The sequence below is a fragment of the Somniosus microcephalus genome, chromosome 2, assembly GCF_052327205.1.
Source record: "Somniosus microcephalus isolate GS21.2 chromosome 2, FLI_Smic_1.0, whole genome shotgun sequence".
In the NCBI taxonomy this organism is placed as follows: Eukaryota; Metazoa; Chordata; class Chondrichthyes; order Squaliformes; family Somniosidae; genus Somniosus; species Somniosus microcephalus.
In genome coordinates this window covers 365120504-365138484 of record NC_140988.1, presented here as the reverse complement: position 1 = coordinate 365138484, position 17981 = coordinate 365120504, and the positions used below count along the sequence as shown (strand labels likewise).

General features: G+C 47.7%; 1 protein-coding gene across 2 annotated transcripts in view; it reads right to left on the bottom strand.

The window, feature by feature from the left end:
- Positions 1 to 4434: 4434 nt before the first annotated feature.
- The window catches only part of slc4a11 (solute carrier family 4 member 11), a 165959-nt gene continuing 152412 nt past the window's right edge, over positions 4435 to 17981 (bottom strand). For both annotated transcript variants that reach the window (XM_085975597.1, XM_085975598.1), the window contains 3 exons: positions 8988 to 9183; positions 6902 to 7071; positions 4435 to 5720 (listed from right to left, as the gene is read on the bottom strand). In XM_085975597.1, the coding sequence (XP_085831723.1) occupies positions 5657 to 5720; positions 6902 to 7071; positions 8988 to 9183 (430 nt within the window). In that variant the 3' untranslated portion in view covers positions 4435 to 5656. The remainder of the gene's footprint in view (positions 5721 to 6901; positions 7072 to 8987; positions 9184 to 17981) is intronic.

Sequence of the window (17981 nt, the reverse complement as noted above, 5' to 3'; positions counted from 1 at the left end):
CGGTGTCCTGGCCAGTATTTATCCCTCAATCAACGTAACAAAAAAACCAGATTATCAGAATCAGATAGACAGAGACAGAAACAGAGAGACAGAGATCTATCTATCTGTCTGTCTGTCTGCCTATCTATCTATCTATCTATCCATCTATCAAAATATCTTTTGGATGAGACATTAAACTGAGGCCCCGTCTGCTCTCTCAGGTGGACATAAAAGATCCCACAGCCACTATTTCGAAGTGTCCTGGCCAATATTTATCCCTCAACAAACATCACTAAAACTGATTATCTGGTCATTATCACATTGCTGTTTGTGGGAGCTTGCTGTGCACAAATTGGCTGCCGTGTTTCCTACATTACAACAGTGACTACACTTCAAAAAGTACTTCATTGGCTGCAAAGCACTTTGGGACGTCCTGAGGTCATGAAAGGCGCTATATAAATGCAGCTCGCTCTTCTTTCATTCTGGATTGCACGGGAGCAAAGCTTCAGGTCACATCAGGGGGAGCGCTGCACAAAATGGCCGATTCCGGAGCGCCTCAAGAACTCCGCCCGATACAAGTACAGAAAAGGTCCTTTATAACATGTAGGGGGATTACATAATAGTTCAGTAGAGACCGAGAGCCAAGATTAATTTCTAAAGCCGTTAGCTGGGGGGGTAGGAGGGAGACGGAGAGCAAACTGTGGCGTTTTGGCAAGTACTTCTGGGACCTGGCATCAAACCCAGTGCAGACCGCTGACGTTAAGTGTTCTTGATGCGAGGGTCTAAGTGCAATAATTACTGGGCGACGTCAACGCAGGTCCCAAACAGGAAGGCATTGAAACACAAAACCATCCTGAAAAATGCCACTAAAAAAAATCATCCACGTCAAATAAATGTAGAAAGGGTTGCGGCGGCGGTGTGATTCAGCTGCTAGTGCTCTCTCTGGGTCAGAAGGCCGTGGGTTGAAGCACATAATCGAGGCTGTTAATCACCTCTGACAATGCAGCACTCCCTCATTACAGGCTCCTGGGCCACTGGAGCAAGTTCTGCTTTGCCATTCGTGCTTCCCTTCCCCCCTGCCTATCAGCCATCTCTTTAAGCTGTTCACACATCTTCTGTGACTTCGATCTCTTTGATTTCTCTCATTATGACTCCTATTGTCTCATCCTAATATTACTTCTGCAATTTAATCACCTCCAATTCTCCATTTTAGAGGTCATTCTGTTTCTTTCTCTGTGACTGTGTCTATATATTTCCCATCCCCTTCACCTAACGCACTCCTGGAATAACATGGTCCGCAAGGATTGGTGCTTGGGCCCCAGCTATTCACAATCTCTTTCAATGATTTGGATGAGGGGACTAAATGTAACATTTCCAAATTTGCTGATGATACAAAGCTAGGTGGCAGTGTCAGTTGCGAAGAGGATGTGAAGAAGCTTCAAGGGGATCTCGACAGGTTCAGTGAGTGGGCGAGAACATGGCAGATGGAATATAATGTGGATAAATGTGAAGTTATCCACTTTGGTAGAAAAAACAGAAAGGCAGAGTATTTCCTAAATGGTGAAGGATTGGGGAATGCAGATGCTCAAAGGGACCTGGGTGTCCTTGTACATGAGTCACTGAAAGTGAATGTGCAGGTGCAGCAAACCATTAGGAAGGCAAATAGTATGCTGGCCTTCATTACAAGAGGATTTGAGTACAGGAGTAAAGAAGTCTTACTCCAATTATATAGGGCCTTGGTGAGACCACACCTGGAGTACTGTGTACAATTTGGGTCTCCTTACTTGCCATAGAGGGAGTGCAACAAAGGTTCACGAGATTGATTCCTGGGATGGCGGGACTGTCCTATGAGAAGAGATTGAGTAAACTAGGCCTGTATTCTCTTGAATTCAGAAGAATGAGAGGGGATCTCACTGAAGCATACAAAATTATTACAGGGCTTGATAGGGTGAATGGTGGGAGAATGTTTCCTTTGGCTGGGGGGTCTAGAACCAGGGGCCACAGCCTCAGGATAAAGGGTAGGCCATTCAGGACTGAGATGAGAAGAAATTTCTTCACACGGGTGGTGAATCTTTGGAATTCTCAACCTCAAAGGGCTGTGGAGGCTCAGTCATTGGGTATATTCAAAACAGAAGTCGATAGATTTCTAACTAGTAAGGGCATCAAGGGATATGGCGATAGGGCTGGTGAATGGAGATGAGGCAGAAGATCAACCATGATCTCATTGATTGGCGGGGCAGGCTCGAAGGGCCGAATGGCTCCTATTTCTTATGTTCAGAGGTGACGAGACCCCATTCGTTAAAGAGCCAATGGCGTTGTTCAAAGAGGAGTAAGGAATTCTCATGATGTTTTAGGCAACATTCATCCTTCAACCAGCGCCACAAAAAAAAGGTCAACTGGTCATTCATCTCATTGTGGTCTGCGGGATCTTCCCCCGCGCAAAACAGCAGCCGTATTTGCGGAGATAGCAATAGCCACCACCCTTTGCTGCAACTGTACGTGGTGTTGGTGAGACCACACCCGGAGTACTGGTCTCCTTATCTAAGGAAGGATATACTTGCCTTGGAGGCGGTGCAACAAAGGTTCACTAGATTGGTTCCTGGGATGAGAGGGCTGTCCTATGATGAGAGATTGTGTAGAATGGGCCTATACTCTGGAGTTTAGAAGAATGAGAGGGGATCTCATTAAAACATACAAGATTCTGAGGGGGATTGACAGGGTAGATGCTGAGAGGTTGTTTCCCCCTGGCTGGAGTCTAGAACGAGGGGGCATAGTCTCAGGATAAGGGGGTCGGCCTTTTACGACCGAGATGAGGAGGAATTTCTTCACTCAGAGGGTTGTGAATCTTTGGAATTCTCTGCCCCAGAGGGCTGTGGAGGCTGAGTCTTTGAGTATATTCAAGGCAGAGATCGACAGATTTTTGGACTCTAAGGGAATCAAGGGATATGGAGATCGGGCGGGAAAGTGGAGTTGAGGTCGAAGATCAGCCGTGATCTTATTGAATGGCGGAGCAGGCTCGAGGGGTGGTATGGCCAACTCCTCTTATTTGGAGAATTGCGATGCAGCTACATAAACGCAAGACTTTTCATAGGCAATTTAGTTTTTATTTTTCATTCATGGGTTGTGGGTGTCGCTGGCGAAGCCAGCATTTATTGCCCAGCCCTAGTTGCCCTCGAGAAAGCAGTGGTGAGCCGCCTTCTTGAACCGCTGCAGTCCGTGTGGTGATGGTACTCCCGCAGTGCGGTTAAGGAGGGAGTTCCAGGAATTTGACCCAGCGACAATGAAGGATCGGCGATATACTTCTAAGTCAGGGTGGTGTGTGACTTGGAGGTGGTGGTGTTCCCATTGTGCCTGCTGCCCTTGTCCTTCTTGGTGGAAGAGGTCGCGGGTTTGGGAGGTGCTTCGAAGAAGCCTTGGCAAGTTGCTGCAGTGCATGTTGTAGTCGGTACACACGACAGCCACGGTACGCCGGTGGTGGAGGAAGCGAATACTCAAGGTGGTGGATGGGGTGCCAATGAAGCAGGCTGCTTTGTCCTGGATGGTGTCGAGCTTCTTGAGTATTGTTCGAGCTGCACCCATCCAGGCAAGTGGAGAGTACTCCAGGGTATGATTCACCAATCTCTGTCAAACTAACTGATTGCATAGCAGTCAGCAGCAGGAACCCTGGTCAATGACCCCTCATTGAAATCTATCCACACGCATGTCAGGTGAGGCAGTGATGTTTCCAACAGTTAAATTGCCAAGCATTACCTGAACAGCTATTTACTGGGATGCTGAAAGGGAGATGTAATTGGTGTCTACGTCCCGCTGTAGCTAACCTGGGGGGTCAGTCTCGCAGGATGTTATTCTCCAACTAACTCAAGTTGGACCTGACCAGAGTGTTCTTGACACAGGTACTGGGTGCCCAAGATGGAAGAGGGGGATTGAGGAGAATTGAAGACAACTAGGCTTGTTTTCCCTAGAATTGACTGGGCTTGTATTCCCTAGAGTTTAGAGAGGTGATCTCATTGAAACATAAAATTCTTACAGGGCTCGACAGGGTTGATGCAGGGAAGATGTTTCCCCTGGCTGGGGAGTCTAGAACCAGGGGTCACAGTCTCAGAATAAGGGGTCGGCCATTTAGGACGGAGATGAGGAGAAATTTCTTCACTCAGAGGGTGGTGAATCTTTGGAATTCTCTAGCCCACAGGGCTGTGGAGGCTCAGTTGATGAGTATATTGAAGAACGAGATCGATAGACTTTTGGATATTAAGGGAATCAAAGGATATGGGGATAGTGCAGGAAAGTGGAGTTAAGGTCAAAGATCAGCCATGATCTTATTGAACAGCGGAGCAGACTTGAAGGGCCAAATGGCCGACTCCGATTTCTTATGTCCTTATGTTATTTCCCATCATTGCTCGTCAAATTGCACGATGTCCAATAGTTACCTCCCAATAAAATACAGAATAATAGGAGTACCTTAGAAAACAGCTCAGGAATTTTAATTTCGGTTCCGACAGCAATATTCGCTCACCAAGTATCAGACGTCAAATACATGTTACACAAGATGAAACAAGTGACCGATAGGCTTTGGATCATAACATTGTGATACAGGAGCAAACCATTTACATTACAATCCATTTATATTACAACTCTACAGAAATAGAGGGTGCACCATGAAACTCACACACACAGTATGATCATTGGTTGGTGGGGAGGGGGTAGGGGGACGAAAGGGGAGGACCATCGACATCTCCAAGTTCTGCTGTGTGGCTTCCATCAGGAGGAAGATGGATGGAAACTGAAGCAGCTGAGGGGGGGAGGGATGGGCAAGTTCAAGCGGAGGAAGGGTTGATCCTGGTCAGACTGATTATTAAACAAACACAGCGTAAAAGGCGCACTGCCGCTCTCTCCCCACCCCATTCCACCACCAGCAGCTCAGTCATCAGCTCATGACCAACGTCCAGTGAAGCTTATAGGCCTCAATTTATGGCCGCCTTGCCCATTTAAAGAAAAGCTAAATCAGGCCCCGACAGAGAGACACCTGTGAAAATATTAAAAAGTTGGAATATTAAAAAAAAAAACACCCTTTTGAATCTTCTGCATCAGAGTACATATGATGGGGATGTGCGTAGAAACACATTATAATAATAATAATAATGAGCGTCTAAACAATATTCCACAACTCATTACATTAGAGCTAGTGTGGCGGATCTAGATACTGTATGCTCTGCTCAGAAACCAAACCCATCCAGTTGTCCTAGTGATACAAGCCAAGATATTCTATCTTGCAATTCCTTGTAACGGGAAGTCTGTGGGGGGGGGGGGGGGGGGGGGGGGTGGTAGTAAGAAAGGTGGGGTGGGTGGGCAGTGGGTGCTGGAGCAACACTAACCAAAAAGTACAAAATGCTATTTTTATAGTCTGTCTCCCCCGACCACAGACACATTCTCCGCTGTGCAAACTTTTCCAAAGAGAGAGATTTCCCAAGTTTGGTGCAAATACGTAATGTGAACAGGAACACAGAGCACTGCCCCCTTGGCTTGTGGTAATTTGATAAGACGGCAGTCCTTGGGTGACACTTCCTTCATCTGGTGCTCAGCCGCTTCGGTTGGTCCTCGAGCCTCAAGCAGCGACACACAAAAACCCTCCTCCAGGCACGTCCCCATGATCCAGAGCACGAGGTACGCGTGGTGTCCTTTACTGCTCCGCATCCATCGCGTCCAAATACTTGGCTTCAATTATCTTGGGAAGTATGTGGCACCTGTGTACAAGGCGAGAGGAAAGGAATGAAACCCAGGAACCGAAAACCCAGCAAAATCGCTCACTTAACCTTTCGTCGAGGGGCCTCGGTGCCTTGAAATCGAGCCGCGCTTTCTAAGCTGCTGCACCATGAAACAAAGGGACGCAATCCCCCGCTATCCCATTACTGTGATCATTTTGCCAACTGGAGTCCAGAAGCATCTCCAAGGCGAGAGGGGGAGTGGAACACAAACTATAGGATCAATGCATCATCCAACAGGGTCCTTGTTAGATGGAAGCCAGGATAACCCTAGCCGTCTTCAACTGGAGAAGCAGCAAAAAAAACCCCGAACCCCTCGATTAGATCCCAGCCTGTAACTCACTCCCGGGTATCCGTTATTCTATATATAAACCACCCAAACCCCTCGGTTAGATCCCAGCCTGTAACTCACTCCCGGGTATCCGTTATTCTATATATAAACCACCCGAACCCCTCGATTAGATCCCAGCCTGTAACTCACTCCCGGGTATCCGTTATTCTATATATAAACCACCCAAACCCCTCGGTTAGATCCCAGCCTGTAACTCACTCCCGGGTATCCGTTATTCTATATATAAACCACCCGAACCCCTCGATTAGATCCCAGCCTGTAACTCACTCCCGGGTATCCGTTATTCTATATATAAACCACCCGAACCCCTCGATTAGATCCCAGCCTGTAACTCACTCCCGGGTATCCGTTATTCTATATATAAACCACCCAAACCCCTCGATTAGATCCCAGCCTGTAACTCACTCCCGGGTATCCGTTATTCTATATATAAACCACCCAAACCCCTCGGTTAGATCCCAGCCTGTAACTCACTCCCGGGTATCCGTTATTCTATATATAAACCACCCAAACCCCTCGATTAGATCCCAGCCTGTAACTCACTCCCGGGTATCCGTTATTCTATATATAAACCACCCAAACCCCTCGATTAGATCCCAGCCTGTAACTCACTCCCGGGTATCCGTTATTCTATATATAAACCATCCGAACAGATTCCAGCCTGTAACTCACTCATGGACATCCATTTTTCTCAAGTTAAATCCAACTCTTTCGAAGATAAGCGTTGCAATTTGCCCAGAATCCCAGAGGAGAAAGGAGTTCCAGAAGGGCCACCCCACTGCACTGCCGAGAGTCGGAATCCACGACTAACCTGACTGGGACCATTGCGAGCATGATGGGCGGAAAGATCATCTTCAAGTACGGCATTGGGGCCATTCCAAAGCCACAGAGTATGGCGACCTCGATCAGCTGTACACCAGTGAAGTAATGAATCTTCCTCTGCGGGACTCTCCTGACGTAGTGGGTGGGGGGATAGGATGCCTACACCAGAATTTTAAAAAGACACACAAGATAATTATAAAAGCAGCTTCCATAGCCTGAAGGGGGAGGGGGGCGCAGGTGGAAGGGGAGCAGAAAGAGGATCAGTTTCCAAGTTTGATAAAAACCCCCCTCTTAGGACACAAGGAACAGGAGTAGGCCATTTCACCTCTCAAGCCAATGCGATCATGGCTGATCTGCACCTCAGCTCCACGGACCCACCTTTGATCCATGTCCCTGGATACACTTATCTAACAAAAATCTATCGTTCTCAGTCTCGAATACTCCACGTTTTCCTGGAGGGGTGGGGGGGGAACGGGAGTGAGTGAGTGAGTGAGTGTGAGTGAGTGAGTGAGTGTGTTTTAATTCCAGAAATAAATTTGACTCGATTATTTGCAGCAAGTATTTAGAAGGTGTAACCAACCAATATCGGATTCCTCTTCTCCACCCTCCATCAACATCAATCTCTGCTACATGTTTGTGTATCAGTGAGAGTACAGGATGTTATGATTGCAATGTCACTTTGACCAGGTACTTCAAGCAGAAGCTTGAAGCACCTTTCAGTTTCACTGATGCGTGCATCACACCTGAAAAAGGTGACTTGCACTAGAGGTGTAATTCCACAGGTTCCGACGCCCTCATCCTCCCCAACCACACTTCACCCAAGTGACCATGTTTCAGGAATGAGCCCAGTGTGTTTGCAACCATTGAGAGACATCAGAGGGCCGGAATTTGCTGGATCGGGGCATCGCGCCCAGTTAGTTAAGACCTTTCCCCCTCGCTCTTCGGCTCAAAAAATGTTTTGCCTTGCAAGTTACTGGAAGTCCGAGCCGATAACGGCACGGCGAGGGCAACAGGGCATCTGGGACCTTGGTGAACGACGGGACCAACAGTGCATCTCCTTAACCAATGAGATTTAAGGATTGAGAAATTAACCGAGGAGGGACGGCGAATTCAATGTCAAATTAGGTAGAGAGAAAAAGATTGGATTGAGTGAGAGCTAGAGAGAAGAGACAAAGGAAAAGAAAGAAAAGCATAAAAATGTGAGATCTGACATTTAAAAAATCTCCAACAATTCACAACCTGAAGGGAGGAGACGCCACACTTATAATTGTTCAGTTTTTTGGGTCAGAACATCAACAATCATCATGTCGCTAAGAGGGTCCTTACGCTATTAATTACTAGACTCTACTTTCTGCAGTGAGTTTAATGGGCAATTAACGTGCAAGTGCGGCAACTTCATGAAAACCACGGGGAGTTAAGATCGGGATGCCGTTTTCGTGAGGCTAACAGCGGAGCGGCGCAAATCGGCCAGCAGCTTGTGGCGATCCGCGACTCACACCGGGGGGGGGGGGGGGGGGGTCCTCTTCCTCGCCACAAGCTGCGGGTCGATTTTGTGCATTGCGGGCGACAGCAAATTGCGCCAGCAAATCCCGGCCAATGGCGTCCACTTCCCAGCAGGGGAGCAGGGAGTAGCCCTCGGGACCACCCTCAACCCAGGGATATCAATGGCAGTCGGTGTACTGGCCTGGTCAAGATTGGCCAACACTAGCACAAACCACAGGCTGAACTTGGGGCCTCTTGGGTCTGTATAGTTCGGGCCGTATTAGGGTGGTGCGTTCATCTACCTCATTCAATATTTCAAATTCATTCTTAAAAAAAAGGGACACCGACCACACACCATTTTGAAAGGCGCACCCTGGTGTCATTATGGATCTGATTTTTTGTTCCGTTTGCCAGTGGTCCTGCATCTTTGTGCCATACGGTTACCAATAGTAAAACTAGCATTTGTTGCGGCACCTTCATCTTGGGACAAAGGCTCTTTGCAGCGATTCAAGGGGAAGGAGGACTCTGGCTCAAAGGTGGTTCCTCCCGTCTCATGTGTTACACACGTGCAGGCTTTTCCAGATTTACTGTACCTGCTCTTTAAATAGAAGGGCCAATCTCTCAAAGAACTGACAGCCGTCGATGGAGGTCACAGAAACGTAGAGGAACAACCCATACAGGACAGGTTTTGGAATCCACTGCAGAGGAATGGGCAACATCAGAAGCGAGATCCCCACTAATATATGTGCCACAAGTGCCGACACACGGGTCTCCCGGACACAAACAATCCTGAGAGAGAAAAAAAAAGCAAACCGGTGAGGCTCCGCTCAGGAAATGGGCAAGGTTTTTTTTTACGTACTGAACATGGCAGCCACATTTGGAATTCAAATCCAGACACATTAATAAACTCTCCGGCAATTAAGTCACCCATTTCGCGGGTCTGAACAAGTTGACGGAGGTTCATTCTCTCTACAGGACGTGCGAACAATGCGAATGGTTTGCCTGAAAAAGGCATTCAACAGAGGCGTCGTTTTTAACGAAGAGTGTTGCTAACGCCATCAGTGACTCTTTGCAAGCAGAAGACGCGGAAGGACTTGAAAGACATTTCAGAGAATCATGCAGCTCCGCATCACATGGCACATCGTGCCTGGGCCGGCTCTTTGAAAAAGAGAGGAGATCCAATTAGTCCCACTCCCCCTGCTCCTTCCCTGTAGCCCCGCAAATTTTTTCCTTCAAGTATTTATCCAACTCCCTTTTGAAAGTTACTATTGAATCTGCTTCCACCGCCCTTTCAGGCCGCGTATTCCAGATCATCATAACTCGCTGCGTAAAAGAAATTCTCATCTCGCACCCCCCTTGGTTCTTTTGGCAGCTATCTTAAGTCTAAAAGTATATTTATAGAATCCTACAACACAGGAGGCCATTCGGTCCATCGTGCCTGTGCAGGCTCTCTGAAAAAGAGCTACCCATTTAGTCCCATTGCCTTGCTATATAGTACCTCATCACATCACGGTTCCGAGAGACTGCCTAAGAAGAAGGCGACATCACTCAAACACCCAAAAGGGCTTCACGTAGAACGAACCAGATGTGAAGTGCGGTGCTTACGTGGGCAAACGTTGGCTGCCATTCTGTGCACAAGGACCTACCGACAGCAACAAGACGGGGCAGGTTTGATGAGCCTTATAGCCTTTCCTCACCCTTCAGTTTGTACAGGTGGGGTTTAATGTTAAACCTGGCCACGAGAGGGCATGAGCCCAGCTCTGGGTCAGTTTCCCCATTGCCTGCCTGTAGAAACAGGAGCTCCAGGGGCCATTTGGCACCATGTCAGAATCCAGGTAGAAGCACTTCAAGATATTCTCAGGAGTCCATTGCCCTCACCTCGTGTGGTCCCATTGAAGTTTTGATTGTTTTAAATCTAATTAAAACCAGGATGCGTTAAGCCTAAATATCCATGGGAAATGTTATTTTGTGTCAGCTGTGGCTCAGTTGGCAGCACTCTCGCCTCAGTCATATTGTTGTGGGTTCGAATCCCACTCCAAGAGACTGGAGTAAAAAAAAAAAAAATCTAGGCCGACACTCCAGTGCAGTGTTGAGGGATGGCGTCTGTCAGATGAGACGTTAAACCGAGGCCCCGACTTTTCGCAGGTGGATGTAAAAGATCCCATGGCACTATTTCGAAGAGGAGCAGGGGAGTTATCCAATATTTATCCCTCAGTCAACATCACAAACAGATTATCTGGTCATGGTCACATTACTGTTTGTGGGAGCTTGCTGTGCGCGAATTGGCTGCCGCATTTCCCACATTACAACAGCGAGTACACTTCGTGGCTATAAAGCGCTTTGGGACGTCCTGAGGCTATGAAAGGTGCTATATAAATGCAAATCTTTATTTTAGTAAATGTGATTAGGACCATTTGCTCGCACAGGAGGGTAAAGGCCGACACAGACTGGTTGGGCCGAATGGCCCGATTCCATGTTGTGATTTCTACGGATAATGGCTGGTGAGCCATAAAAGTTTGAATCACAATGGACATCTGGGGAAAACTAGGAAGAAAAATTCAAAACTCAAGGATGTGTTTTCTGGTTCTGTCCCAGTGAAAGAAACGGCCAGAATGAGCTTTTGTTGATGCTCCAGTGTTATATTTGGTTTACTGCAGGTCTTATTGTTTTATGCACTCATCAGTTTACATAATCCCACTGTGCAGCAGATGGTTAATGTGTACAACCCGCGTGTATAATCTTGATTCAATTGCACTCTATAGAATGTTATTCTCCAGAGTTCACCTTCCCCAATAAGAATTATCCAGTCTCCCTGTGCAATGAGGCTTGTCGGAAAAACCTTTTCTTCTTAGGCAGTCCCTTGGAATCGAGGATGACTTGCTTCCACATTAAAAAAGTGAGTTCGCAGGTGACTGCTGAGTCCAATGCGGGACCTACAGTCTCTGTCACAGGTGGGGCAGACTGTGGTTGAAGGGGCAGGTGGGTGTGCGCTCCTTGCACTTGGCTTCCGCTTGCTCCCGGCGAAGAGACTCGAGGTGTTCGGCGCCTTCTCGGATGCTTCTCCTCCACTTTGTGCGGTCTTGGGCCAGGGATTCCCAGGTGTCGATGGGGATGTGTTACACTTTTTCAAAGGAGGCTTTGTGTGTGTCCTTGAACCATTTCCTCTGCCCACCTCGAGCTCTCTTGCTGTGCCGGAGCTCCGAGTAGAGCGCTTGTTTTGCGAGTCTCGTATCGGGCATGCGGACAATGTGATCCGTCCATCGGAGTTGATTGAGCGTGGTAAAACCTTCGATGCTGGGGATGTTGGCCTGAACAAGAACACAGATGTTGGTGCGCCTATCCTGCCGATGGATTTGCAGGATCTTGCAGCGTTGGTGGTACCGCTCCAGTGCTTTGAGGTGCCTGCTGTACATGGTCCATGTCTTTGAGGCATACAGCAGGGCAGGTATCACTGCTGCTCTGTAGACCATGAGCTTAGTGCCGGGTGTGAGGTCCTGGTCTTCAAACACACTCTTCCTCAGGCGACCGAAGGCTGCACTGGCACACTGAAGGCGGTGTTGGACTTAGTCGTCAACGTCTGCCCTTGTTGACAGTAGGCTCCCGAGGTATGGAAAGTCATCCACGTTGTCCAAGGCCTTGTCGGGGATTTTGATAATCCGGGGGGGGGGGGGGGGGGGGGGGGGCAGTACTGTGTGGCGGGGCAGGTTGGTAGAGGACCTTTGCCTTACGGATGTTTACTGCAAGGCCTATGCTCTCGTGCACTTCGGTGAAGGTGTTGACGATGGTTTGTAGTTCGATCTCCAAGTGAGCGCAGACGCAAGCATCGTCTGCATACTGTAACTCTAATTCAATTGCACTCTGTATAGAATAATGTTACTCTCAAGAGTTCACTTTCCCCAATAAAAGAATTATCCAGTCTCCCTGTGCAATGAGGCTTGTCGGAAAAACCACTGAACTATTATCCAGCTGAAAAATTCCATTTACACAAATCCACACATCTCTCAACGGCGTGTTACCTGGTCCACTGCTGTTGACTTATGATGATTATGGATGAGGAAGGTCATCGACCCATTTTAGTTCATCCATCCGACTAAAACTAGGCCCGAAAGTCCTCCAGACTCTATCCAGAAGTCCGGTCCATGTGTTATTCATTTTTTTTTGTATGGTGGACTGAAATCTGGGGGGGGGGGGGGGGGGGGGGGGTGGCGGGGTGTAAAAAGGACCAATTTCCAGGCATAACGTCCTGTGCTTATGTTACGGGTGCCGCCACATTGGAGACGGCAGCTTTGCAGGCGACCCGAGTGGCAAAAACAGGTGGTCGGCCCTCTGAATATTATATCGAGAGGCCTATTGCCCGTTTAGCGCTATTTGTTGCTTCTGAGGGGAGCAGGCATTGGGCCCCGTTCTGCTCATGTAGCCTAAAGTGACCGCTGGATGCGGTGGCCCTCCTGAAGGCCTCGCTTAGCCACCTCCCCCTTCTCCTTCCCTACCCCTCCCCCCGGGGTAGCTGCCCACAATTGACCTTTCACTTCACTGGCGAGCTGCCTGGGGACAGGCGGCGAGAGAGTCAGGAGCTCAGCGAGCATTAAAATGAGGCCAAAGGACCAATATCGACCGGGCCTCAGGCCTACCTCAGAGGGCAAAGATCGTTCTCTGCGCCTGGTTAAGTGGCTGCCTAGCAGTGTGAACGGATTTCCACCCCCCCCCCCCCTTTATCTTTCAAACATCGACTTTGAAAGAAGAGGCCCAGTTTCTCCAATCTGTCATCATAACGTAGACTGCAAGACTGGGAATCAGTCTTGTGGCTCTTCTCTGGAATGTCCCCCTTGTGCATCAGTAACCAGAAACGGACACATACTCTAGTTCAATGTTCCCTTTAAGCTGCGTGGTCACGCAACTCCCGCGCAGCCAGCTCACCGGCTTTTAAATAAGAAAAACTGCATCAGCGCAGTATTTTGAAGCCGCGCAGCCAAAAACAATTAAAACGCAACATTTCTCTAGTTGCGGTCTGACCAGAGACCGGTGTGGTTTGATCACAACTTTCTCAGACTTGTATTGTACTACTTTGCCTTTATAGCTCGGAATTGGATTTACTCTGTTGTTGAATGCTGCTCTCCATTGGGTGGAAACGTTGAGCAGCGAGATTACCAAGACTCCAGGGTCTCTCTCAATTTCATCTTTAGGTATTTCAACATTATTCAGGAGTAAATTTGTGTTAATGTGTCAAAGCTTTTATCTTCATGTGCTGCATAATACATGGCGCGGAGTCTCAAGAGCCACATGTAAAGTTGAAATCCACGCTCCCATTAATTTGCAATTATGCCAAGTTGCCATCAATAGATCTCGTTGTTCAAAATTTAATATCGCTCCACCAATAAAACAACAGCACTAGCATGAGGCTTTTTCCCCCCCCAAACTTCAGGCCCACAAGATTCAAATAAGCCAGTAAGAAATACAAGCACAAATAGGGCCGGGCTCATCGGTGAGGGGCCGTTTGCCAGGACCCAGCAGCCACATGGCCTGAGGTCGGTCAGCACTGACAACAACTTGTATTTATACAGCACCTTTAATGTAGTAAAACATCCCAAGGCACTTCACAGGAGCGTTATCAAACAAAGTTTGACAGAGTCTCATAAGGAGATGTCAAGACAGACCACCAAAAGCTTGGTCAAAGAGGTAGGCGTTACAGAGCATCTTAAAAAAGGACAGAGGCAGAGAGGTTTAGGGAGGGAATTCCTGAGCTTAGGGCCCAGGCAGCTGAAGGCACAGCCGTCAAAAGGTGGAGCGCTGAAAATCAGTGATGCCCAAGAATTGGAGGAGCGCAGAGATCTCGGAGGGCTGGAGGTGGTTGCAGAGATAGGAAGGGGCTAGGCCATGGAGGGATTTGAAAACAAGGATGAGAATTTTTAAAATCGGCGCATTTCCAGAGCGGGAGCCAATGTAGGTCAGCGAGTACAGGGGTGATGGGGGAAACGGAACTTGCTGAGAGTTAAGACACGGGCAGCAGAGTTTTGGATGATCGCAAGTTTATGGAGGATGAAGATGGGAGGCCGGCCAGGAGAGCGTTGGAATAGTCGAGCTTAGAGGTAACAAAGGCATGGATGAGGGTTTCAGCAGCAGATGAGCGGAGAAGGGCAATGGCACTGAGATGGAAATAGACGGTCTTGGTGACGCAGGAGATATGGGGTCGGAAGTTCAGCTCAGGGTCAAATAGGACGCCAAGGTTGCGAACAGTCTGGTTCAGCCTCAGACAGCGGCTGGGGGACGGAGTCGATGGCTGGAGAATGTTTTTTGTGGTGGAGACGGAAGAAAATGTCTTTGGTCTTCCCATTATCTAGTTGGAGGAAAAAAAAATCTACTTATCCAATACTGGACAGCATACAACCAGTCTAACGGTGTACCTTAGCTGCTTGAGGCAATATACACGGGGATAAACAGTGCTCAAAAGCACTTCGAAACATAGAAGATAGGAGGAGTAGTAGGCCATTCGGCCCCTCGAGCCTGTTCCACCATTTAATGAGATCATGGCTGATCATCCAAATTCAGTACCCTGTCCCTGCTTTCTCCCCATATCCCTTGATTCCTTTAGCATATATCCAACTCCTTCTTGAATATATTTAATGAATTGGCCTCAACTGCCTTCTGTGGTAGAGAATTCCACAGGTTCACCACTCTCGGGGTGAAGAAATTCCTCCTCATCTCAGTCCTAAATGGCTTACCCCTTATCCTTAGACTGTGTCCCCTGGTTCTGGACTCCCTGACCATCAGGAACAGCCTTCCTGCATCTAATCTGTCTAGTCCCGTTAGAATTTTAAGTTTCAATGAGATCCCCTCTCATTCTTCTAAACTCTAGCGAATATAAGCCTAATCGACCCAATCTCTCCTCATACGTCACTCCTGCCATCCCAGGTATCAATCTGGTGAATCTTTGCTGCACTCTCTCCATGGCAAGAACATCCTTCCTCAGATAAGGTGACCAAAACTGCACACAATACTCAAGATGTGGTCTCACCAAGGCCCTGTATAACTGCAGCAAGACATCCTTGCTCCTGTACTCGAATCCTCTTGCTATGAAGGCCAACATACCATTTGCCTTCTTAACCACCTGCATGCTTACCTTCAGCGACTGGTGCACAAGGACACACAGGTCTCGTTGCACTTCCCCTTTTCCCAATCTATTGCCGTTCAGATAATAATCTGTTTTCGCCACCGAAGTGGATAACCTCGCATTTATCCACATTTGCCATACATCTGCCCAATCACCCAACCTGTCCAAATCATCCTGGAGTTTCTTGGCATCCTCCTCACAGCACACACACCCACCCAGCTTTGTGTTGTCTGCAAACTTGGAGATATTACATCTAGTTCCCTCATCTAGATCATTTATATATAGTGAATAGCTGGGGTCCTAGCACCGATCCCTGCGGTACCCCACTAGTCACTGCCTGCCACTCAGAAAAAGACCCGTTTATTCCAACTTCTGTAGAAATTATGTCAGGTACTATATATTACAAGAGTCACAGCACCTCAAAAGTAATTTACCTTGTGAACTGTTTTCGAACATCATGGTGCAGTAAATACAAGCAAAGATCATTTAGTTTCCTTTCAAAGCAACATTCACCCAAGAGCGCAGTTGTACAATCTTTCGTCTTTGGAGGCTGCACACTGAATCCTAAGGGCTCGGTGTTCCCACTAATTTCAATACATCTCAAAAGTTGCCGATACAGAATCTGGTGCTCCGAGTAATGAATCACCTACCGGTGAGACAACAAGGCTGCAAAGCAGCTCCTTCTAAATATGCAAGAGAGACAGACTTTCATTTATACAGCACCTTTCATGACCACTGGATGTCCCAAAGCACTTTCCAGCCAATGAAGTACTTTCTGAAGTGTAGTCACTGTTCGAACGTAGAAATCGCAGCAGCCAGTTTGCACACAGCTAGCTCTCACAAACAGCAATGTGATAATGACCAGATAATCTGTTTTGGGGATGTTGATTGAGAGATAAATATTGGCCAGGACGCCAGGGAGAGCTCCCCCGCTCTTCTTCAAAATAGTGCCGTGGGATCTTTTACGTCCACCTGAGAGAGCAGACGGGGTCTAGGTTGAACGTCTCATCTGAAAGACGGCACCTCCAAAAGTGCAGCATTGGAGTGTCAGCCTAGATTTTTGTGCCCAAGTCTCTGGAGTGGGACTTGAACCCTCAACCTTCTGACTCAGGCGAGGGTGCTACCCACTGAGCAACAGCTGACACTATTACAGGTCCATGAAATTCGAAGCAACAGCTAAGAAATGAGACAAACAGGATCGAATTCTCTGGGCCTCCAGGGCAAATTGCCAGAGCTCGGAGGCCACATGTGGTTGGAGATCCTTGACGTGGGGCGCAGGAGAACAATTGTTAAGGGAATGAAGAGAGAGAAATAATATTGTTTATGCAACTATTATTTGGCACTGCCCTCTGGGAAGGTCAGCCTCGAGCGGTCCTTAACGGACTGAGATAGGCAGGCTTTGGAGACCACAGGTTGAGGAGTCTCTTTAGTAGCGGCAATTGCTCTCCTGAAACCTACCCAAGAATACGACTCTCAGCAGTTTAATGATCCACAGCTTTTCCCCACACCATGACAGGCCATGATGATTCAACGATCATGTGTGGGGCAGGCATGGTGGACCAGCTGGTTTTTTCTTGCCCGTCGTTTTCGTACATTCGTAGATGAGACTTTAAACCAAGTCCCCGTCTGCCCCCTCAGGGGGACGTAAAAGATCCCCTGGCACAATTGGAAGAGGAGCACGAGAGTGCTCCCCAGTGTCCTGACCAATATTTTTCCCTAAAATAGATAATCTGGTACATTTATTTTACAGCTGTTTGTGGGACCTTAGCTGCTTAAGTGACAAATAGTGTTCAATGTTACTTCTTTATCACCAGTTGCCAAATGGAAATTCTGCTTTTCCTCATGCCCCTGAAGCATCTCGTCTCTTTTTTCCCCCCGACTACATTAAAAGGCCATTTTAAATACACGTTCTTGTTCTACAAGGCCAAACATGTTGAACTTGTACATCCTCAAGCCATCCCAAAGCACGTTGCACTGTGGGAGCACCTTCACCACACAGACTGCAGCGGTTCAAGGCAGCGGCTCACCACCACCTTCTCAAGGGCAACTAGGGATGGGCAATAAATGACGGCCTTGCCAGCGACGCTCATGAATGAATAACTTTTTTTTTTTTTTTTTTAATATACAGCCAATGGATTACTTTCAAGTTGCAATCACTGTCATCTTCTGAGCAAACACAGCAGATTACTTGCACACAAAATTAATGAATGATTGTCCCTATACACACTACCCCTGTACATTTGCTTTTGGTCACACACCACACACCTGGAGAATGTTGACTGACATTTTTAAGCGCGAGTGAAAATTTATATAATTCAGTCTTTTGCCAAGCAGAATGCAGTATGATTTTTCAATGTATTACTTGGCACAAAAAGTACGGTTATCTCATTTTAATAGAACAATTTTCCCCCAAGTAGCTCATTGGGAAATACTCACGTGAAGTTAAAAACTTGTTAACCAGCCTCCCCTGATGGCAATA